At 40.3% G+C, this 24,842-nt stretch overlaps 1 protein-coding gene across 1 annotated transcript; it reads left to right on the plus strand.

Moving 5' to 3' along the window:
- The first annotated feature begins 55 nt into the window (after positions 1-55).
- eif2ak2 (eukaryotic translation initiation factor 2-alpha kinase 2) lies at positions 56-12,276 on the plus strand. The gene is made up of 34 exons (XM_076165785.1): positions 56-314; positions 1,055-1,193; positions 1,292-1,446; positions 1,522-1,663; positions 1,811-1,872; positions 1,974-2,123; positions 2,234-2,366; positions 2,842-2,894; positions 2,992-3,073; positions 3,312-3,343; positions 3,436-3,478; positions 3,564-3,646; positions 3,764-3,883; positions 3,971-4,099; positions 4,186-4,408; positions 4,484-4,627; positions 4,826-4,930; positions 5,065-5,127; positions 5,733-5,858; positions 6,593-6,645; positions 7,697-7,832; positions 7,945-8,000; positions 8,096-8,245; positions 8,378-8,510; positions 8,597-8,640; positions 8,746-8,830; positions 9,019-9,038; positions 9,152-9,271; positions 9,392-9,535; positions 9,620-9,830; positions 9,924-10,064; positions 10,657-10,758; positions 10,933-10,995; positions 11,393-12,276. The coding sequence occupies exons 1-34, from the start codon at positions 211-213 to the stop codon at positions 11,498-11,500; spliced, it is 3,654 nt and encodes a 1,217-aa protein (XP_076021900.1). The 5' UTR covers positions 56-210; the 3' UTR covers positions 11,501-12,276.
- The last annotated feature ends 12,566 nt before the right edge of the window (positions 12,277-24,842 follow it).

A 24,842-nucleotide genomic window follows, 5' to 3' on the forward strand; every position in this document is an offset into this window, starting at 1 on the left:
TGTCTGCTCAGCTGATTGTGTCTTATTTCCGACAGCCGTGAATGCAGCACGTTACACAGAGACGTTTACGTGTAAAACGAAACTTATGGTGATACAGAAAGTAAACGCGTAAGGAAGACGACCTGGAATCGGCTTCAAACAAAACAATGAGAAGGGGATAGTTATGATCTTTCCACATTTTTTAATCTTTGGACACGTTCCGACTAATTTATGATGGAAAACTACATTGCGAAACTGAACGAGCATGCACAGAAAAACCGCCTGGAGCTGAAATACGAGGACGTTGCCTGTGATGGCCCTGACCACATTAGAACGTAAGTTTCAAAAATACCCTTGGATTTTATCTGTTTAAAGATCTCATGGTGGACCGGGGAATGTGGGACGTGAACGTATACGGGAGCACACGACACTGACTGGTTCCGGTCGCCTACATAAAGACACATCGTGTGTCGTGTGACACATCGTGTCTTTATGTGTAGCTATTTACATCAAGACACATTGTGTCTTAGTGTAAATACAATTTCAAGGCCGTGTAAAGACGATTCAAGAAATACAGAGGCGAGGAGTATAAGGAGCAAAGAAGGAACACGCACCTGCACGTACAGTACACACATGAGAATGGTACAATTTGTTGAAAGAAGTTGCCTTACTAACATCATAACTTAACATACCTGTCCCAGCATGATCACGATCGTAAGTCCGATTTTTTCAATTCAAGTTTAGCCAAGTTGAGTGTAACCCTGGGAAACACGAGTTGTTTCTGAATTGCATGGAGTTTGTCATGTTACTGAACTGTTGTTAACCATACATTTACGACTACTTTTCAAAATGCTAATAGAATGGGGAAGGTAACAATTGGTATATGTATGTATAATAAAGTGGTACATCTAAATCTAATGCTTTGAAATCAGTGTTTGAAATATAACAACCCATTCTCATCTAACCCACAAAGCTTCAAGATATTTGTGGAGCTTATTCCACTGTGCACTGGGCTGTGTATTCCTTAACCCCCCTACCATTCAGTTTAAACTAAGACGTCACCATTCCTCATCAGATTCACCCTCAGAGTGGTCCTGAATGGACAGGCCTATCCCAGCGGTGTGGGGAAGAACAAAAAAGAAGCCAAACAAAATGCAGCAAAAAACGCCCTCAAAGGCCTGCTGGAGGAGGGACACCAGCATCCTGTCGAACCTGTAAGATTCATTTCATCTTTGGATTTTATATATTCAGGAATAAAAGAGCAGTATATGCAATGTGGTTAATTTTTTGTATATGTTGTTTTACTTGACAGACATCAAATACAGCTGAAAGTCTTCCTGCACCAGTTCATGAGACAGACATCACTCAGCCAAACTATATATGCTGGCTGAACGAATACAGCCAGAAGAACGGGCTCCAAATAAGGGCTGTCGAGTCAACAAGAGTGGGGCAAACTTATTCTACCCTGTAAGTCTCCAGGCTGCATCCAAATTATAGTAACCATTCTATAATGTGATAATGACTTATTGTTTGTGATGTTAGCTTCTGTAGCTTTGTGGTTGGTGATAAGGAATACCCTGCTGCCCCTGGGAGAACAAAGAGGGATGCGAAGGAGGAAGCAGCCAAGCTAGTATACCGTACGCTTTATGGCAGTAAAACCACAGAGGTGACTGACCATTCAAAGGTATAGAAGACTGTCAACATTTATCATTCAGGGTGGATTGTAATAATGGCAGGAATACTACATAAATCAATAAATGAATATCACAATCTCAACCAATCACAATCCAGTCAGTGAATCATATGAAAGTCATACTATGTCATTTTCTAGCCTAGAGATGCGTGTCAGACTGAAACATCCGGCCAGCAAAAGAATGACATTTTGCACAGCAAGTGAGTCAAATAAGTACAAGTTTTCACACCTTTTTAGCATTGGTTCAACCTCCACTTCTTAAAGCTTATACATAATCCTTGATTTGTCTCTTTTGTTACAGTAATGCCATAACGAGCTTGAATATTAAAGATGAAGAGCAGTTCTTCGAAGAGACTAATTATATTGGCATCCTCAACCATTATTGTCAGAAAACAAACCGCAACCCTGACTTCAAGTTAGAGAAAAGATGTGGACCAGCCCATAACCCTCAGTAAGTATTGCTGAGACTCTGTAACATGGATAAAAACAGCAGATCTTGATTGATATGAGACTTTACATTATTGAAATTTTACCACTTTGATTTCCTGCCTGCCCATGTAGATTCTTCTACAGATTGATAATCAACAATGAGGACTACCCGGTGGGTGAGGGTAAGAATGTAAAGGATGCCAGACAGCAAGCAGCTAAGCTCGCCTGGCAAGCTCTTCAAGAACGATCAGACTGGAACAGTCAGGTAGTCATCTTTTCTGTTATTCTAATGTCATCTGCTATGACCTCAGTAGAGTTTAACATTTATAAACCAAGGTTTGGTCATCATCAACTTCTTTTTTCTCTCAAATAACCAATTTAGATAATAAAGTTAAATTGGGCTCGTCTTAAATCAGTCCAAGTGTAATCACGTCATCATAGCACCTCAATGAAGCTGCTCAGTAAAAACTATACCTGAGGGTAAAGATGCTTAAACCTGAGGGTACCTACCATGAGGGTAGAGGAAGTACAAAAACTGAATTTTCCTTGAAATACGGCATGTACATCGATATATGCTCATTTCCATTTGCAATCATTGTAATGCTTGTGAATTGTGCAAAAACATTGATCCACCTTTACTTAACATGACTCTTGAAAAGCCATAACATGTACTTGTTAATAGGAAATAACACGTCAAAATCTCAATGTGACACTTCAACACATTCTTTTCTGCATTTTAGGTGTCCAACTTTAATGATACGCCATCCAAGCTCTCCACAACGGGATCGACACTGTAAGCTGCTGACTGACACTGGCAGTAGAATGTTGCAGTAGCGCTTCATACTGTTACTGTTGATTTTTCACTTATGCCTCTCATTCGTTTCTTCAAGGGAATCCCTCTCTCTCTTATCGCCAAGCACGGGAACTGGTGACTCAGTATTATTTAAATCATCGCACCCTGCTATGGATCAGGTATATACTTTTTACTTTTATACTATTTGCAGTGCCCAGTGCATTTCAGGAATGGTATTTGTAATCTACCTCTAAAAAAATCAACAACGATTTTTCACCCTTTTCAGTAAACTCTACACCAGAGTTTATGAGCTACAGTATATGCCAATTAACTATAGATTTTCTTTTAACTTGTCAAAATATTATACATTTCTTCTAACTAAATTTAATGTAATGGTATGTTTTTTCCATTATGTAGGATGGAAATGCTGATGTGAAGCCCAAAAGAAGGTAAGTCACCTTTTGCCTCGTATAACTCTTATTTAAGTGATGTTTTACCATTAACATTGTTTCTGATCGTCATTTTCCCTCTGGCTTATAAGAATTGCAGCAAATTTCCTAAATGTCCGTGGAGACAACAGAAAGGTACAATTAGCCAAGAGGCTATTATATGATTGTTGTTTATGTTTTTTCTTCTTTTAAACCCTATGTCATTGTTTTATTATTTAAGGATGTTGCAAGTTCTGCTGTCAGAGAGAAGAATGCAGGAATTAAGCCCAGCGAGAAGCCATCATCCCAATTAGTATCCTCAAGGTATAGAAGATCAAAATATTGGATTTAAATACTAGCATGTTTTAATACTGGGACAGACTGTGTACATTTCTATGTTTTTTAATGTTTCATCTCAACAATAATTGTGTTTCTTAATAGGTTTCGATCAGATTTTGATTCCATAGAGGATCTCGGCCATGGAGCTTTTGGTTCTGTGTTTAAAGCAAGAGACAAACTACTGGACAAGTATTTTGCTGTAAAGATTGTCCGTGGTAAAGAGTAAGTCACCTCAATGCACGACACAGTGTTAAGTCCCTTTTCTTTCATTGAATTGAGCCATTTTTCTTGTTGTATGTTCTTCATCAGAAAAGCTCTGAGAGAGGTTGCGGCATTAGCAGACCTCCAGCATCAGAATATTGTGCGATACTACACATGTTGGAAGGAGGAATCAAAATTCATACTAGCCAACTCAACTGAGAGTTACAGCACTTCTTCGTGAGTCCCATCCACTTATTTAGCTCGCCGTAATAACTACACCTGAGGCTATGTCTTCTGACCATTTTCTCTTCTTGCTGTTCTAGGTCGAGCAGTAGTTTACCACACACCATACAGTATCTCTACATACAGATGGAGCTCTGTGACACCAGAACACTTCGGGTGTGGATAGATGAATTGAACATTCAGAATGCGAAGAAAACTCTGAAAGACACTAGAAGAAGAAAAGACAGTCTAAGCCACACCCAAGAACTTGTTAGTGGGGTTGAATACATCCATTCCATGAAGCTCATCCATAGGGACCTGAAGGTGACACAAAGATCATTAGATCATCATTTCTTAGTCGCACAATAAACTAACAGTTGGCTTCTTTTCACTGGTTAGCCTGCCAATATCCTGTTCGGGGTCGATTGCAAAGTGAAGATAGGAGACTTTGGGCTCGTCACTGCTGAAATCGATGATGATGAGGAGAACCTGATAGAGAGATCAGTATACAAAGGGACCCCCTCATACATGGCTCCTGAGCAAGTGAGATTATGTGTATAATTTTGTAACTTATTTGAAGGTCCACCATGCTTTCCGAAACTTTTCCAGAGTTTCCTGGTGCCACTTATGTATCATACATATGTATTTCTCCTTTTTAGAATACAATGATACATTCACTATGGATCTAAAATAATTGTAATACACTTTTATAGAATTTGAAAGTCTCCTCTCCTATTACAGAGGAACAAGCTTACTTACTATGACAGAAAGGTGGATATATTTGCTGTGGGGCTGATCTACTTTGAACTCCTCTGGAAACTCTACACTGGTCATGAAAGAAAAGTGGTGAGTTGTTCAGGCTTCCCAATGGCTCTGCATTCTCTGTACAGATTGTGGATCATTTGTTTAATATTCACATTTTAAGAAAAAATAGCCATATTTCTTGCTCTTCCTCCATGTTTTCATTGTGTGTGCACCAGGTTTGGGATGGTGTCAGGGATCAGAAGTTTCCTGAAGGCTTTTCACAACACTTTCCACGAGAGGTAATGGTTTTCTTGTAGTTTACTTGCAATATACAGTATGCTGTTAACTTGTGAAAGTCTCCAATAAGTGAAGATAAACTAAAACTTAGCCCCTGGCAGTTTTATAAGGATAATGAAAACACAAAACTTTAATTTTCTCTGAAATAAGTTGAAACTGACAAAAAAACACCTGGCTTTTGATTTTCGATTATGAATTCAAAAATAAATGGTATGGACAAAATTATTGATACCCCTTAGAAGTGATAATACAGTAAATAACTGTAGTAACTAAGTAACTTATATTTGAAGCCTTTGACCTGCTGGAGCAGTCAAGCTGTACTCTACTTGTCAAGCTAGACACTGCATTGTCACCTCTCAGGTCTTACAGAGTTTACCATACATACTGTCTGAATACCTTTGTGTCGTGGTACAATAGAGAACATCTTGATGATAAGGTAGCCTGAGTTCCCTGCATTCTCTCCAGTCTTTAGACTGCAGGGAGACACGTTCTGATCAATTCAGTCAAGGGGCTTTCACTAGCACATGTGCCTCTATAGTCACCTAGACATTTATCAATTTTGATGTGGAGATCTCATTAGCTGTTTTTTTTTGTTCTTATGTTGTAGCACAACGTAATTAAATCAATGCTGTGTGCGAAGCCAGAAGAGCGTCCTGAAGCACGTGACGTGAAAATACTGCTGGAAGAGTGTGACCAGACAGTCAACACAGATAAAAGGCAGAATCGGACTGTCTGAATATCGCAGGGAAAGAAGGATCAGTATATGAAGCACTGTCATCTAATGAGCATCATATCCCATCATACATGTATTTGAATGTTTCAATGTTAAAGACTATATGAAAAGTCTTTTTTAAATCCATGTTTAAAGTAACTAATGTAAAAAATATGGCACGTGACACTTACAGAATAGAAATAGAATGAACTGATGCACAATAATCACTTAATCACATAATTGTTTTTAAATAATCATTGGTCATGAAATCAGTCTTTAATGAAATACTGTTTGATCCTAGACATGATAATAATGTATTTTGAGTTATGTCAATTGAGTGATGCTCAGAATGCTTCGTACAGAGTAATCATGGAATAAAACTAAGTAAAAATGAAAAGCAGATGAGTAGAATTTCGAATGGATGCAAGTTTAATAAACTTCGTAAATTCCAATTGTGAGTGAATGCTGAGAAAAGCTGCTTTGGATTTCTGTGAATTTCAATAAAGTCAAAATGTTGACCAAATTAGCCTTAATGTGAGTTTGACCCACATTTGTGACCCACCCACACCGACTTTGTGACCCCCCCAATCTCACAAAGACAGGATTCATACATTATATAGTAATATTTGAAGAAAATGCGACTTGATCGAGAAGATTCCACTTAATATAAATATATATATGAGATAGTGCAGGAGTATGAGGTGAGGATATGCACGCATGTAAACATGTGACATGACATTGATTTATCTATGTAGATTAATATGGAAATAAACATCCTTCCAAGCCTTGGATTCTACTCGGATGCAAAGTACAATTTCCTTAAAGCGCCAGACCTGCTGTGTAAAATTAATATGAATCATACAGTATGTTTCTATTGAGTGTTACTTTGTTTTGCTCGACTCAATGTTGTTGCTAAGTTGTTCATTTGTGTATCTTCACCGTGTATTGCTGTTATATCAATCGCACCATTTTGCAGTGTGACGTCTGGAAAAATCGAAACTTACATTGGAATCGAAAGTAATTTTAGACGTACGCGGACCTTTGAGGCGTGGAGACGAACAAACCCGGACTGAGCTCCATTAGAACTTTATATGTATGTAATTGCGTCGGATTGAATTGACAATCAGCTGCGTAAGATATGGAAACAGAAGACCACATTTCCAAACTTTCCATATACGCAACACAAACTGGCTCGTCTGTGGAATATGAGAACCTTGGCTGTGTTGGCCCCGGTCACAGTTTGACGTGAGTCAAGATCATTTCTGGTTGCAACATGGGACTTAACTCCCGAACAAATTAGTTTACTTAAACGGAAAGTTAATGATTTTATGGTATAGCATCGACCCTAAAGTGCTAGTCTCATAGCATATCGTAAGAATATGTGTAAAGGTAAATGTGTGTGTAGAAAAACATTTTGTGTATATATAGAAAAGATTTGTATTCGTGAAATCGGTTGACTAATGCGTGGGTACATTTTCTTTATTTTTCTTTATTTTTTTCTTTACATGTTCCAAATGCTGGAATTGTTTTGGAAGAATATTGCTCCCACCCTAAAAATTCCATACTAGCATGAAAACCACTGGTGGATCTACTTTGTGGTCAGTAGTTGTAGACTGTATTAGTATATTACTGTATATTAATATAAATTTGCTAGGCGCATAGCTACAAACAAAGTTTAACAGGAGTCTGTAAATTGCAATAGTAAGCATCAGTAGTAAGCATCATAGTAGCATCCTAATCCAATACACAATATATGCCAATGTACAGTTTGATGTCTTTTAATGCCAATATCTAACACCAATACTGTCTTAAGCCATGTTCATGTCATGTATTATACATGTTTGCCATGTATTTATCAGATTTACCTGGAGGGCTATGGTGAATGGACAGGCTTATCCCCCTGGTAAGGGGAGAACCAGAAAAGAAGCCAAGCAGAATGCAGCTAAACATGCAAGAAGAGGCCTGGAAGAGAAGGCAGAACAGGATCAATCCTCTGTAAGAGTATTGTCCATCTTTTTTCTAAATCAAGTAGACATGATTTTCTATACATGAAATGCACACAATGTCTGCTATATTAATTCAAGAATGGTCCGTTTTCATTTTCAAGACTGTAGATGAGAATTACAGAGCTACATCAAGAAAGGAACCTGTTCTCAAACTCTGGTGCGCAGAATCACTTTCATTTTGTTGTCTTTTGTTGTGAACCTGCCCTTGAACCACTGCCTCACCTGGACTTTGATTTGCCTCTGTTTCTACAGTAATAAGATACAGGGCTTGAATGTGAAGCCTAACGACAACACAGTGAAGAAGACAAATTACATTGGACTTGTCACCCATTTCTGCGAGAAAACAAAGCGTATTTGTAATTATATAGAAATGGAGAGACGTGGACAAGCTCCTGACGTAATGTAAGTGCAAGTAAATCTGCTTCTCAAATACTGTATGTACTATACACAACAACAATCTACACTAATTCCCAGTTGATATGAAAGAATCTGAAGTTTCTGACCAAGATTATCCCCCTCTTCACACCATCTCAGATTTGTCTACAAAGTGGTTATAGACCTTTTACACTACCCATTGGGTACTGGAAGGACAATAAAGGAAGCCAGACAGCATGCGGCTCAGCTGGCCTGGTCTGCTCTTCAAGAACAATCTGACTGGGACAGCAAGGTAGTCATATTTTCTTGTCTTTTGAACATGCATCATAGCAAACAGTGTAACAGTGACACATGTTCATATTTCTGTGTGTATTTCAGGTGTCCGTGCGGTCAACTGGAGATGGTTCGCTTAGTAGATCCAGGTTGTCAACAGCACTACTACTACACTGGCAACATTTGAAACTGAATTTGAACAAATAAAGGCATTTTAGAATTCTCTTTTAATGTTTCCCTTTCTTATCCTTAAGGGGATCTGTTGATAGATCATCACAAAACATGGCAACAAGTGACTCAAAGGAATTCACAGCATCATCAAACTCCTCCAAGAATCAGGTAAGTTCTGTAAATCATCTTTAAACTACAGACATATGCACTATAGGAGTCTGTGTCTAGTCCAAAAAAATATTGCTACAAATATCTAAATACTGTAAGAAAAACAACAGTTGGATTTAGTTGGTGTCAGGTTTATTCAATTGTTAATATCACTGTCATGTCTTCATTTTGTTCTGGATGCATTCAAGACATCGCCCCCGCCAGGAAGGTAAAATGTTTTTTTTTTTTTAAATACTTTGTTACTTAATAATGGGTGTCCAATGTGACACATTTCTATCTTCTCACCTCTACAGTATCCTATGATTGTGTTCATCTCAATAGGTTTATGTCAGAGTTTGATTCCATGGAGCATCTTGGCAATGGGGGCTTTGGCTGTGTTTACAAAGTACGAGAAAAATTTCTGGACAAAAATTATGCCGTGAAGATCGTCAAATGCGAAGAGTAGGTCAAATAGTCATCCATGTTTTACCACAAATCTGTATTCTGTTTTGGTGCAAGAAGCATGTTTCTGTATTGATGTAGTGCAATAAAACGTTCCCTTTCTTATCTGTCTGTAATCAGAAAAGCTCTCAAAGAGGTGAAGGCATTATCAGACCTCCATCATCCTAATATAGTTAGATACTACTCATGTTGGGTGGAGGACTCAAGGCCACCAGAGGAACACATGAACGGTGACAGTGTCAGTGCAACTGGCAGCACTTCACAGTAAGTCTCATCCACATAGTAAAGCTCTTTTATTGACTAAACTTGCTCATTTATCCAATCACATGTATCTTCTTTCTTTTCTAGGTCAAGCAGTAGTTCATCACCACAGTACCTTTATATTAAAATGGAGTTATGTGATAGCGAAACACTGAAAGTGTGGATAGATGGCAAAAATGGTGAAGGCTCAGAGGTGGCACAAAATATCAGAAGGGCTGAAAGTCTAATCATTGCTCAACAAATAGTGAGTGGAATTCAGTACATCCACAACATGGAGTTATTCCACAGGGACCTTAAGGTGAGCCGAAGTTGATTGTATGACTTACTGCATATTACTGGAAGAGCTGGTTTTGCCCGTTTTAATTTGCTGTTGTATCTTTTCCCTTGTTAGCCTGAAAACCTCATGATTGGAAAGAACAGAACAGTGAAGATTGTGGACTTTGGTCTGGTCACTGCTGACACTGACAACGACGCAAACCATGTCGAGAGAACACAAAGCAGAGGGACGTCATCCTACATGGCTCCTGAGCAAGTGAGATCATCTGTGCTGACCTCCACTTTTATCTGTCTCCAAAATTACAGAGATTGTGGTGGGCTTTAAATGTGAAGGGACACTGGGGAGTTTAGTTTAGTTGGATTGCTACAGAGGACAACATCGCGTTAGTTGATAAAACTGTGTGCTCTGTATAGAGCAGAGTTTGGTTTAGACTCTATGGCAGGCAGGGGATGTTGCCCAGATGGAGGAGAATAATGGCGAGGAGAATTGTAAACACAATAGTGACACCTGTGGGCCATCTTGTGTCACTGCAGACCACTCAGACTTATTCTACAGCCAAGTAAAGATGTATCCAGTTACTGATGCAGGAGATGAATCAGAGCAGACCAGTAATTCCATTTCTTGCCTGGGTGTGGCAGGAGTATAGGGTGAAAGAGGCAGCAGTGGAATTGCAGAGGACGAGGATAGACAGTAAGCGTTGGTCTATCTAACTGAACAAGGGCAGTTTCAGTGCTTAGAGGCTGCATATTAGAAATGTGAATACGCAATTTGTTTACCAAATATTTGAATTGAATTTTCTTCAGTGGCCATTGCTGTGACTTAATATTTTATTCTTGTTTTACCACAGAGGAGTGGAACCAAGTATGACCACAAAGTGGACATATTTGCTTTGGGGATAATCTACTTTGAGCTCCTTTGGAAACTCTACACTTATCATGAAAAAAGAGATGTAAGTGAATTGAAGACTAACAAATTGTCTACTATTTGTCAATATTATAAGTTTACTAATGTCAACCTGGGACAATGTTACAATCATACAAAGTTTAACAGAGCATCATTGCACATGTTCATGTCAAACCTGTTGCTTGTGCTTTCTTCCTTTTAAATCACTGAGAAATTCCAGATCTGGGATGCAGTCAGAAGCCAGAATCTTCCCACAGACTTTGCACAGAAGTTTCCCCCAGAGGTAGGAACCTCTATATCTCTTGTAATATACATCCATATTTCCCACAGGGGTTCCAGTTTACATGCAAAGATTAAAGTTCAGGAGAAGTTACAACAGTTTTCCATCTGCGAGGGCTCTGAGGGAGAGTAAGGTTAAATTTACACAATATATCAGGTGTTTCTTCCTTTTTCCTAATTACCATGATCACCAGGTGGGTCAAGCAGCTGGTCACCATTACAAAGAGATCATTTTAAGGCAGATGTGGTCATTCCTGTAAATAGTCAATTTACAGACTGCAGATGATAGAATGCAGGAGTGTGCAGATGGACTTTCATGATGTTTTTCAGACCCTCACATCATTTAAGCATGATTTCTTTTATTCTTATCTCGGTCAATGACCTTTGTGTTTTGATGTCAGGACACCTTAATTAAATCCATGCTGTGTCTGAAGCCAGAAGATCGACCTGAAGCAAGTGAAGTTAAGACAGAGATGGAAAACATTGCACGCACACTTCCTAAAAAATAGGAATGTTTGATCAGCTTGAGGAACTGCACTGCACTTAATGAAAAATAAGTAAACCTGTCTTCTTTGTAGATCTGTTTTCATGGACCATGTGAATTGTATAGCACATGCCATGATTATTTAATGTGTGGCACTTGTTGGGAAAAGGGACATATCATGTATGTGTATAATCAGTCAATCATTTTTGTTAATTTACTATAAATTGGGTTATTAAACCTCAACTGTTTTATTTTTGGAGACATGTATTCCAATTGTTGCCATGTGCTGGGGCCTCACCTTTGCACAGAGAAGGAGAGGTTAACGGTTATTCAGGATTATATGCTGCTCTAACCAAAGGTTATATCTGTACTTTTTTATTTGTACATATCATGAATTTGATTTAGGAATTGTATCACCTCAATTGTCTCTTTTATGGTAATAATCATTTACCAAATTTGTTTACTCTCTACTGTATGTGCTTGGGAAATTACACCAGATTTTTACTACTTATTTATATTTATATAGAGGAATACCACATGAGGGCAGTCTTGCTCTGCTATTTTTGTCATCAAGATTGTATGATGGTCTGTTTCCTTAGATTCCTGTTGGAGGTTGTGTCCTGATGAATTACATTTTGAGAGAATCATTGAAGTGAAACAGCTGTAACATTAAAAACAGTATTTTGGAAAGATTAATGGAGAACATGCTTGGCTGGGGTGTTAAATGCATTAAGTATAAGACAGTCATTGTCACCTTTTAAAAAATTCTGTCATCCAAAAATAAAGGGTCTGAAAATCTCAGTGTGGGGCTATGTTTGATTTTTTTCTGTTGTTGTCTTACCGAGTATAGCAGCTAGGGGGAGCTGTGTATCCGAGGTTTGAGAGCTGGTGCAGCAGACTCTGCAGGCTGTGGGAGAGAGTTTATTCACAGTGAGGGGGCCAAAACTGGGGGAGCTGTGTGACATTTAATCATGCCTCCGGCTCATGCTGGATGATTAGCATCTCTGTGGAAAACAACAGTAACAAGTGCCAAACACAGGATCCCACACAGTCACCTGGCCGCGCCGCACAGGCCTGGCCAACCAAACGTATCAGCTCAAATCAACAATCAGCTGCCTGGAAAGAACCTAAATTTACCTTAGCGCTTACAGACAGATGCCATACATTGATCGATTGGCCATCATGTAGATTGAAAGGCGGTGTGATTTCTGGCTGCTGTCAGTTGCTCTTCATCTTTTAAATCCGGTGATGACAGTGGCTCATCCGAGGCAAGACGCTGCTAACGCAAACCGTTGTATGTTGATGATACCACAATCGCCCTTTCTCCTCCTATTCACAGACAGGTTTTCAGAAGATGGGGCATTTTGAACCCTATGCACAAAGAATAGATTCAAACAATTCTCTGGATGAGAGAATTTAGATGCATTTTCAAACTAAAGCGTCCCATTACATCACTATTTAAAGCTGATGCAATGAGATCAGAGATAAAACATTTAAGAACAATTCCCTTAAATAGTTAAATGCATCTTTGGAGCTGTATTTTATGTAAATATTATGTTGTGTCATGAGTGATTATGTCTTAGTATTCACTACTACAGGCGATTGCTAAATGTGTGGGAAAACAATGACTCATTCCTTGCCTGTTACACCACCAAAGCAATGTATTCCACCATCTAAGATAAGAAACCTGCCGTGCTTCCAATCTGCCACAGCTGTCACACAAAGTTATTGGATGTATTGAGGTCACTTCCTCAGAGAACAGTGTGGGCACTGAAGCAGCACTTGAGTCAGTGGCCCGGACCGTGTAGCCTGGGGTGAAATGGACTCACCAGTCGGCAGCCGAGCAATGGAGTGTCGCCCTCGAAGTCCCAGAGGTCAGAGCCCAAGATTACTGTGTGGATAAACTCAGCGCAGGAGCAGCAACCACACAACATTAGGAATCAACCTTGCTGCAAGACTACATCACAATCGCAATGACATTTGAGGATACCCGTGAATTGTCAGATTGTCATCTTCCCTGCCTCGACATGTCTTTCTGAAATCTGCTGTTTTCATGTTCATGTTTCACTTACCTCTGGTGATCTCCAGTGAGCTGGAGCATGACCACATGCAGCACCGCACCAGGGGCCCCACTTGGTTTCTTGCTTTGGAATTTCCACCGCTCCTGAATCACATCCTGTTACTGCACAGTACACTTAAATGTTAAGTTATACTTCACTTACATTTCCCCCCCAAATTTTGATTTTCCAATTTGCAATTCTTCCTGTTTGCGAACTGAGACGATGTGAATATTTGTTTTGCTGGATTTTTCCTGGAAGTGTCTTCACTTTCATTCCAGAGAGAGATTCATATGAAAATACAAACACAAACTGAGGCTTTTTGCTTTTTGCTTTTCAGTGAATTTAGTATCTTTAAGTTTATTTGTTTAGCTGAGGATCACATGCAACGTCTCAAAGAGCTTTAAAGGTCCACACTTCAACAGATGACCTGATCCTGATACAGACAACTCATTAGCATTTTAGGAACTTAAATTGAATAAACCCTGGATGAGGCAATTCAGAGAGAGACTCCTCTCCTCAAATGGTCCTGTGGCGTGGGAGTAGGGAAGTTACACAACGAGACAAACATATGAAAGAATACAACAAATGGAGAAGGATCCATGGATGGGGAATCTTCCATATGCAAAGTGGTAGAGATCCTTTTTAGCATCCTGATAGAGCAGCAAAGGATCCTAGGAGCATTCGGGGGAACACATCTGAGGGGGAAAACACTGCACTACAACACAGCGTGAAGAATAAAAAGCTAAATGGACAACAGGCATAGAATTCCTGCAAACTACCTCATACTTTGCTCGCCAGAGAAGGAAACAGCATCTCATCTGATAGAGTCTGCAGTATTTTTGCTGCCCTACAGATCATTTTAATGACTGTAACATTTGTCCCTACAACACACTGCAGTCACGTTAGGTTTGTGTATTTGAATCTCTTGCTTCAGCTCCAGTCAGCAGGACAGATCAGAGTCTCTCCATAACACCTGCAGTGCATCCTCCTCCATGCTCTCATGCTCCAGTTACATAAAACTCATTTCATGTGAGTATTCTCCCTCTCAGCTGCTCCGCACTGAACCCACTGTGACTCACAGACAACCGACTTGGCAGACTTTGCTCCACATCAGCCAAAATATTCAGCAGGGATATTCATTCATTTTCACTTTGTTCCTTTAAAAAGATCATTCCGCCTTCCCCCGGGAGCACAGACCTGTCAGGGGAAATAATGTTTTCACATAGTAGGAGGCTTTGGTTTGCTGTTGTTGTGTAGCACTGCAGGATAGACTGACAGCAGCGTGCCAGTCACATTCCCACCAATCAGCCTTTCTTCCACACAGCAGAAATATGAAGGATTTAGCTCCAAAATCATAACAAGCAATGTTAATAAAGTATTTATATGCAAAATATAGCAACATGGTGTCAAACTTACTTTTTCCCCACAGAGACAGGGATCAGGCCTTGAATTCTGAATATCTATAAGACAAAATTTGGGCTAAAGAGGAGTTTCTGCATTAAGTCTTATGGAATAAATGCAAGGGACAAGTGGATTCATATGCTTGTTGAAAAGATTAAGGGCACACTCATACCAGCCTTTCTGAAAATAAAATATTGCCATCCATATATTATAGTGATCTCCTTGCATTTTCCTTTGCGTTTGTTCAGTGCCAAAATAGTGGATTGGCAAAACAAGGGATGTTGAAAGTGTTAAATCCCACCTGACGCAAGTAGGTCACACACCGACAAGTGTGTAGTAGTCAAGGTAGTACTGTGCTGCCATCAACCAGAACAAACTAAAATGTGACAAAAAATGGAACACAAGATATGGAAAATGAAAGTCAAGGTGTCACGAAACAATGTATAGTGTGTACAGGATGTATGTGGGTCCAAAATATTTTAACGACTCAGAAGTCATGTTGACCATGTCTTTCAGTTCCTTGGATGGGCAATTTATCATACAATATACAAACAAAGCACACAGGAGGTTAAAAGGTGGTTGCAAATGGCTGCAGCGCTACCTCAGGGCCGTAGAATGGTGTGCCAGGACACCACCTCACATTCATGTGCCACCACATTTGACACTTTCACAGCAAACGTGTTCAGGGCCCCACCAAGTGCAAGGATAAGCAAGGACACAACCATTCAGGCCTTCTGGGATCCACTGGCAACTCCCAAACTCTGTAAAATGAACACGTAAAACATCTAAACGTACAGTGAATTGCCCAACTGAAGCAATAATAATACCATAATGGAAGCTAAACTAAAGAGACACCAGTCGTACGAAAAAAATAAAAAAATAAAATGCCCCAGGCAAAACAGCAGTGGCCAAGTCGTACAATATAAACAATGACTAGAGTAAAGATCAGGGCACAAATAAATAAACCTAGCTCGCAAACAGGTATATCTATATATAATTTGCCTCTTTCCAGTACATATAATAAATGAAAGAGTCAAGTTGGTTCCACAGTCCTCTGCCTTCTGTACACACAGAGAGAGAAACCAAATGTTAAAAAGAAGCCAACAATCCCTCTGTTGCCTGCAACAAAAGATTATTGCCACACCTAATGTTTGAGCTATCTCTCTGATGGGTTTGTTTTGATTTTTCAGTCCTAATGGTGGCTTGCTTCACTGATAATAACAGCTCTTCGGACCTCATGTTGAGAGTTGACGGCAACAGATTCCAATTGCAAATACCACACTTGAAATGAACTCTAGACCTTTTATCTGTTCCTTGTGAAAGGGAAAAACACACACCTGGCCATGGAACACCTCAGAAGCCAATTGTCCAATTGCTTTGGTCCCTTGAAAATGGGGAGGCACATATAGAAATGGTTGTAATTCCTACACCGTTCACCTGATTTGGATGTAAATACCGTCAAATCAAAGCTGAAAGTCTGTACTTGAAGCACATATTAGTTACACATTTCAAATCAATTGTGGTGGTGTACAGAGCCAACCTTGTGAGAATTGCGTCATTGTCCAAATACTTATGGACCTAACTGTACGGTTTAATCCAGTTCACATCTCCTTATTCCATGAACACATATTCACTTTCACCTAAATGTTATCCTCACATATGACAATTATGACATCTGTCACACCTGCTGGCATGAATGCGACAGATTTGTGTGTGTTATGTTTTGATGTGTTTTATTGTTATGTGTGTCATGCCTGAGTGTGTTTGTGTCTTTGCAGATGCAGCGGCTGACAGACCTGTCAGTGCCTCCTTTACTTACACTGCCTCGCGTCACTTTGTGTGGGCTGGTAATTTACAACAAATGATATTGCTTCTCTCTGCTGACAGGGTGCCCACGCTGTCTACTGTCTACAACATAGTCATTTGTCAAACTTCCCATCCCCTCAAATCCCCAAACCCTGTCCATCTTCATACAGTGCGCACAGCCCCACCTCAGGGCTTTGAAGGTCAGGGCCATCATGGTAAATCTTTAATAAGTCAAAGTCTGGGGTTCAGTGGTTCATGGTTTTGCAGACAGGTTGCAGTGTTGTCCTCCTTTACAGATGACATCATCTGCATATCCCAGCGGTGGTGCTGAAGTCATGCCAGTGTTTAGACACATATGACGTGATGTGACCATGATGTTAGATCTTCGCGTGGACACCTTTTTACTCAAATGGGACTCCTGTTTGCACTGAGAGGAGATCTGAGATGCACACTGTGTGTCAGAGTAGTTTGTGTCTGTATCTGTGACAGGCATCGGAGCTGAGGGTGACAATATGTACGCCCACTGCAACCGCCGACGCTACTGATGTTTACTGCGAGACAGATTCTGCCAAAATCCGGGACAGAGTTGTCTGAACATCCTCCTCTTTCCTGTCACAAATACATGTAACTCTGTCAAATAGGCAACAGGCAGTAATGATCTTAGAAGAGGCGACAGACTGTATACGCTCACAGCCAGAACTAACACAGGCCGAAGGAATCATTTTATTTGCTTTTAGATCGTTCAGTGTGTACTTCCAAATAGCCCTCTCCGGCTGTAAATGTAACACTGGAATTATTAGACAGGATTCTTTAAAAAAATTAAAAATAATCACAAGATTAGGGTGTTTAACAAGGTTTTTTTGGTCAATTTCTCCCTTCAGTCTCAATGAAAATATATCTATTAAACCTATCGTAGATTATGAGTTGGCAGATTTTGGTGCTCTACTCTATCTTATGATCAGTTAAGTCCATATGCAGAGGCTGAGTTTCCTCTGGGGACTTTGCATACAGACTGCAATGTGAACACTATCAGGGCCCCTGCAGCCAAATTACACAAACATTAAACAACCATATGCATCCTCAAACGACATAATCAAATTTAAAACAGCATTATGCACCAACACATTACGATCATTTGGCAGACGCTTTTATCCAAAGCGACTTACATTACATTATATTACCACCCTTCGCAGAGGGGGGAGCAATTGAGGGTTCGGTGCCTTGCTCAGGGGCACCTCGGCAGGGACTCGAACCGGCAACCCTCCGGTTCTTGAGGGGAAGCTCTACCCACTCGACTACTCCCACACAATGCACATTAAACAGTGTTACACATATTATCTCATCTAATAGCTTTGGTGCTTTATCAGCTTGAAGTCAAGGCGCAAATGTTTCCAGAAACTGTTGTGTTTGCTAAATGCTGGAAAATTATATTATAACACCAACATTTGAGAAGGGAGAAATTAATATGTGAGTGTTTGTTTACTTGCCTTCTTGCCAGCCATTTCACCAATAAGATCTGTGAAATCCATCTTTAATTGTTACCATAGACACCATAGAAGTGATTTCCTTAACTGAGGAAACCCTAGCATAAGTAATAAACATTAAATTGCAATGGAGTTGGTAAAACAAATCCAAAATGTTTGATCGTAAATAGGTTCCAGGCCCTGTGTGGTCATGTTGTTTGCATCATCCTGTGGTATTGCAGAGAAATAAGGCAGAAAGGGAACTCATCAAACAGCCCCGGTCATGTGACAGAGGTGAGAGGTGAGAAGTGAGAGGAATGAATCATGTGTTCATAGTGTCTGTCCCTCTCTGTGTCAGTAGTAATTACACATGCACCTATGGGAGTGCCATGGAGAGAGATGAAAGCTCTGTGAAACCGGGAAACAAACAAAGCCAGAACAGGAAGAAGGGCCAGTGCTTGAACACTGTGCCATGACAGACAGCCTTTGGGCCGTTTTATTCAGCTGCCAGGAGCTTTTTGGGTTTTGTTTTATCTGCTCTGCCTTCCCACCCACACACTCGCCCACCCCTGTGGATGGCACTCCAGCTGATTTGCGTCCAGTTTGGCTTCACTCAAACCAATACAGACTCTAAAAGCAGACCCTGCCTGCCTTCTCAGCAATCAGTTTGCCTGTGTTTTATTCCAGGGCGGTTAAACCTCTTTTCTACTCGAGCAGGTTTAGTTCCCATTGGGCGAAAGAGGTCATTTGTGATTGTACAAATTTAAAGATGGATTCAATGCATTTCACATCATTCATCTAATCTCGTATTTTGGCTGCTACTGTATATGTCTATATACTGTATTGCTGTGGGAGGAGAAGAGAGGAGTCCTTGAGAATGTCTGTGACCTCCAGGAAAGACGAGTATAGAGACGACTACAGATCAAAGCCACAATAGGATTAATTCATTACAGAGAGAGGCTGGAGGGGGGACGGGATTGATCACATCTCCCTCCTTCCAGAGAGGATGCTGTTCCAGACGACTGTATTGATTCTTATCGGAAAGAGGCCTGTTTTGTCTGGCATGTTTGAAAACATCAGTCAAATACAATTCTTGGAGGTCCACTTTCCAAATTCGAATGGTTAAAGGTCCAGAAACCGTAGTCTCAGTGAGTGCAATCCCGATTTCTGATTTTGCTGTATTTCTCTCCTGGATTTTGCTTATTCCCATTTTTCACAATTATTACACTTTTTATCTTTATCCACAAAGATTAAATGGATCTACATGACGAACAAACACAAACAATATGCATAGAACAACTCTTTTTCTTGTGTCACTGTGTCATTCCAATTTCTGACACATCATCAACATTCTAATCATCGTCTATCGATACAGCCTATTGTTCTCAGCTAGTTTAGACAAACAAATTTTACTAGTTCTATTGTTAGGACAATGCTCACAAATGTCAATTATTTAAGCACAGATAGTGATACATTTTATGAACAATTCCCTCTTTATTTTGTTCCTGCTGCTGTTGTCTTAGCCACTTGTTCAGTCATTGTCTTTTGCGTGTGTCTTCCCTTCCCTTTCCCTGATTAACATCTGAAAATAATGTTAACATCCACGCTATTCTCTATTTTTTTTTTTTTTCTGTGATATGATTATCGAAAATCACTAATCCACATGCATGAATGGCATTATTTGAAGATTTGTTCACTGAATATACATGAATTGTTGCTGTAAATGTATGAAATAAGAGGAACAAGATAGTGACTCTTAATCTGTCCATGTTGCTACAATAGAGTTGCCTGTTGCATGCTGGTTAATTGATTAACAAATATAATTTGGAAATAACTAGATTGTTTCCATTTAAATCAGAGCAGTTTGCATTCTTAGGAGATTGTGAGTTGGCTATCAGTAGTTGGATATAAAAGCTGGAGCCCTGCAGGTCCTAGTCACTGCAGTACAATTACTGAGGAGATTTCTGTTGTTTATAAATGTCTATGTGTAATCTGACAAGACAGCCTTTTAATAGTCCCAGTGGGGATGAGCGAGGTTGAAATAAATTCAATGCGTGACACATATGGGTCCTCAGAAATCCTTTTATGGACGGCTGAAAGTCCCCGTTGCTGGCACGCGCCTCCTGTGTTCTTCATCAGGCCCAAATTAGTGGCACCACACTCAGAGAGCCATCTCGTAAATGGATTTCTTGTTGTGTGCGAAGCATCATAGGGGAATCGGTGCACCATGTGGCCATCTGTCTTTGTGCTTCCAGCCTCCTGAGCCACTTTCCCAGAAATCAACACCCTGCAGACTGAATCACTCTCGCCATCCTGTTGCCTTTTTTTTTTCCTCAGGCACCGTCAACAGATTTCATCCCATAACTACATGCTGTGCTCTGTCAATACTGTCACGTCATTACACAGAGAACATTAGATCTTCCCTGCACACTCTACATTACTTCCAGTAAATGGCATAGAGCAACACGTGTAGGAAATGCATGGTGTACTATTGATTACTAACATCACATGCATTCCCTCTATAATCTTTCAAGGGCTGTCTGTACATCTGTGCCTTTTTTAGGATGTCAGCTCAGTATCCTCTCCTCTTTTATTAACAAAGATGTGAGTGAAAATATCTTAATATGGACGATTCCACTGAGCTGAAGCTATTCCTGTTATTTTGCCATTTCATTCCACTTTATGCATCATATAATTGCATGTAGCTACTTTCATGTTAAATGCCAATATCATTCCATTGAACCTAATCTTAATATTTCTGTGCTGGTGCATTATACGGATATCAAATTATCTGAATGAAAGAGGAAACAATACCCCATTTTTGTATTTTTGTTTTGTGGAGACTGGATTACAACTGGAGTGGGAACAAGAATGCTAATTGTTTGGTGTGGACTGATTAATGATTATGTAGTGCAGAACTGACTCTTTGGTATTTTCGTCTGGCCCGCTGATAGCCTGATAGTCACACACACAACACGCACACACCTACACACACCCTCATAAATGAACATGAGCTGGCTCGCTGGGCTTCCCTGTAAGAAGGATCAATATTATCCCTCCGTACAAACTGTAAATGGAGGCTATTGTTACTTTACCTGGAAGCTGCTACCTGTGTATTCGTAGATGATCCTGAAAACATTATCGTGTCATCTTTTGCATTGACTGTGAAAAGGATTTGTTGCAAAAATCACATCTCATTCTCTGTATTATTAGATACTGATGATGCCTATCCATTGTTTCAGATTTATATGTAAATGCTGCAATATATATAAAGGACTAGCCAGAAATTAAATATTAAATAATAGTGATATGATATTATCACTCCATCAGGGACTGTCCTTTTCAGCACCTGGAGTGATTCTGTGCCCATCTGCCAGCTGCCTGCGAGGACAATGACTGGCCTCACACACCAGTGAAGGCAGTGGCAAAATTTGCCAACTCCACTTGGTGCCACAAGCCAAGTTGGCTTCCCTGTAGAGTGGCACTTGGGTATTTGGTGTATCCGCTGTTCTAATGCTAATTGTGCGTCAGCAAAGGCCATTCTGGCAAAGAAGTCCTGCCATCACCTCATTGTGTTCTTGTGTGCTGCCTGTGACAGTGCCAGCCTGATAGGAGAAGCCAGGGGCAACCAGAAACACATTTGGCATATTTGGCTGTTCCAGCTCTCTTATGCTGCATTTTATTTAAATTTTTCATTTAGTACAGCATGTTCTAATTAGAAAAATTTGCATTACATCATTCTCATGATGTTACATACACATTATATTAAGCCACTAAAGGAAAATACCAGGAATATATCCTAGTTGCCCCAATATTTTACAAGTATGCTGTATGGCCTCCAGGGGGCACTGTTGTATCAAACTGCAGCAAGCCATAGGCGCTGATGGAAGGTAATGGCAGAACTGGCTACAACCCCATTTGTGTTTGTGTCCTCACTTTGTAAGACAATGGCACTATATTCTTCTCCAATCTAACCTCTACCAAGAAAAAAAGACGGATTGCATGCCGCTCTTCCTCCTGCAGCAAATTAAATCACAATCCCATTATTGAAAAACAGATAACACACCCACAATTCAATACCACCATTGTATGACCAAAACAGGAAATATGGTACATGTTAAATGCAGGATATATATCATTCGAGAGAAGAGTAATTGAATGGTTCTCAATGAGGAGAGTCTGTCAATCGATACTGTGCGTGATTCTGAATGATAGCCAGGCTGCTAATAGAACTGACTAGCTCATTTGAATTATAGCTGAATTATTGGACGAGTGTTGATCTCAGCGAGAACAATAGGACTGATTCTAGTCAAGGGAACATATCAGTATCATAAGCATATGTAATGACTTATAGAGACACGCGCTGTCAATGAGATATAGGCAATTAGAGGTCGATGTAAGTGTTCTATATAATTTCCTTGACCTTGTCCTGACTATTTTATTGCATTGCTCTCCTCAAAATCTTCGATTGACCTGCCCCTCACATCCCTCCTCTGCTCCATTCAGCTTCCAGTTAAACCCACACGCTCCTCAGGTATTTGAATATGGATACCATCTTTCACAGCGTTATTGGCCTCCTTCTCCCCCTCGTCCTTCATTACAAATGATCTCTCAGCACTAATGAGTACACGTCTAAAAATACCCTCCTTGTCCAGAGAACTGGATGTGTCATGGTGTGTATTGGGCTTTAACAGATGTTAATGGTTATGGAACATCGGAGTAGTGTAATGAATAGAGGCATGGCTTCTCAGACTTCATTTAGAGAGAATATTTTAATATTCACTCTGCATATGCATCCACCCACGGAATTCTGCAGCCATGGATTCGCTCAGTTCCCTCCTTGCCATCCTTTTAACATACCAGTGGCGCTCCGTGTTGCCATAGTAACACTATATGACCTTTTCCTCGGAGGTCGAGCTCATGTTGGAGTGTTGTTCTGAAGATTTCATTCCCCTTAAAAGGCCCAGCTTTCCGCTTTGTAGTTGGGAATGTTCCTCTACTTGACGGATGAGGGAAATGTTCCAACTGGACTTGATCTCAGGGTGAAAGAGAACGTAAGCTGATGGATGGAGCCATCAGCACCTTTGTCTAATTAACTGAGAGGGTCCCCTCATTGCCTGTATGAGCCTCCAATGACTCAATTAATGGAATGTGTGGACGTCAGAATCTTTGACATATATTATGCCAGCCCTCTCGACATGACAAAAAATAGTAGAAACTTGAGATGGAGTATGAGGTGATGGCCTTGTCTTATATAAAGACTTATATAAGAGCATGTTGGCTCTTTAGTATTAAGTGACCAGCTTTATTCTTGGTGACATGATCTTGCATATGGCAAACATCAATAATCTTGTTTTTAAAGGCAAATCAGAAAATTCAGGTTGTATGATTTTAGAAAATGATCGTGTTTATACTCGTGCAGAATGGCCACACACAATTGGGGGGTAATCTCTTCTACTCTGACAAAGTAGGTAAAGGCACAGACTCTCCACCAAGGCAATCCAGATGTAATGCTGTAACACATTCATGATGTGTGAAGAATACCAAGGCCTTTATATACAGTATATTCAGTGTGAGAGATGTAAGCCTAGTAAGGAAGTCTGGGTCTGATATTTAAAAATCCTCTTCATCTGATGGATTGATTTACTGTGTTCTCTTTCGGGCCGTGTCAAAAACATGATCGAAACATATCAAAGGCTTTGTCTGAATGTGTTGTTTTCACGATGAATGCATTAAAGGACTCGGGAAGGAATGTCCTTCACCAGCCAGAGAAAGAACCAACCACCTGCTGGGACACACTTGTCATAACTGAACTGACTGAATTGAAGTGGATGAGTTTCTAGATTGTCTGCAGGCATAGAGTGATAATGCCACTTCAGGAAACCTGGGACTTACACATTAATCCTTGATAGCTTTGTTACCAAGTGGAGAAACACTCTGGGTGACCTCATCAGGCTCATGAGTTCATAATGACCAGATCAGAAATGCCTATCCAGCAAAATGTTTGCAGCATGAGAGTGAGTTGAAAGCAGACCCCACACCCTTTCCTCGCTCCGTGAGAAACCACAGAGAGACATGGAGAGGAGGCCTCCCCCCGTTCCTGCCCAAGGGTTTGGGCCTAATGCAGACAAGATGTCCTCCTTTTCTCATTTGTGGTGCAGATCTAGATGAAAAGGTGGCAAGCGGCAGGAGCAGACCTCTCTGGAGGGGTTTCATTAGATATTACAATCTAAGCTTCCTCCAAGGCCAGGGTCAAAGATGGCTCCTATTTGCACCTTATTTCATGGCCAGGAAGATAATCGACCCACGCAGAGTCCATCTGGTTCACATGGAGGTCCTGTTTAAGAATGTCCTTTGTAGCACGCAACGTAGCACAGCTTGTGCAGCCACTAAATAAGATACAAATAAGGACTGTGAGAATGGAGCTGAAGATTAGTTTTGAAAAAATGTGACTTCAGCCTCAGCATTGTTACTGGATGAAATCAGAGCTCGACTCCTCCGTTCAGGTTAGCAGACTGCCTCATGAGCTTCCTGTCCCGTCTAGTGAGTCTACTGTCTTTGTACAGTCTTGCTGAGCGTGATAATGCCAATGTAACCCCCCACCTCTGTCCTCATGGTCTGCTTTGTGTCCTCCACA

Source organism: Genypterus blacodes, unplaced genomic scaffold, assembly GCF_046128005.1.
Source record: "Genypterus blacodes isolate CSIRO-AG114 ecotype Tasmania unplaced genomic scaffold, CSIRO-AGI_Gbla_v1 ptg000012l_1, whole genome shotgun sequence".
NCBI classification, from domain to species: domain Eukaryota; kingdom Metazoa; phylum Chordata; class Actinopteri; order Ophidiiformes; family Ophidiidae; genus Genypterus; species Genypterus blacodes.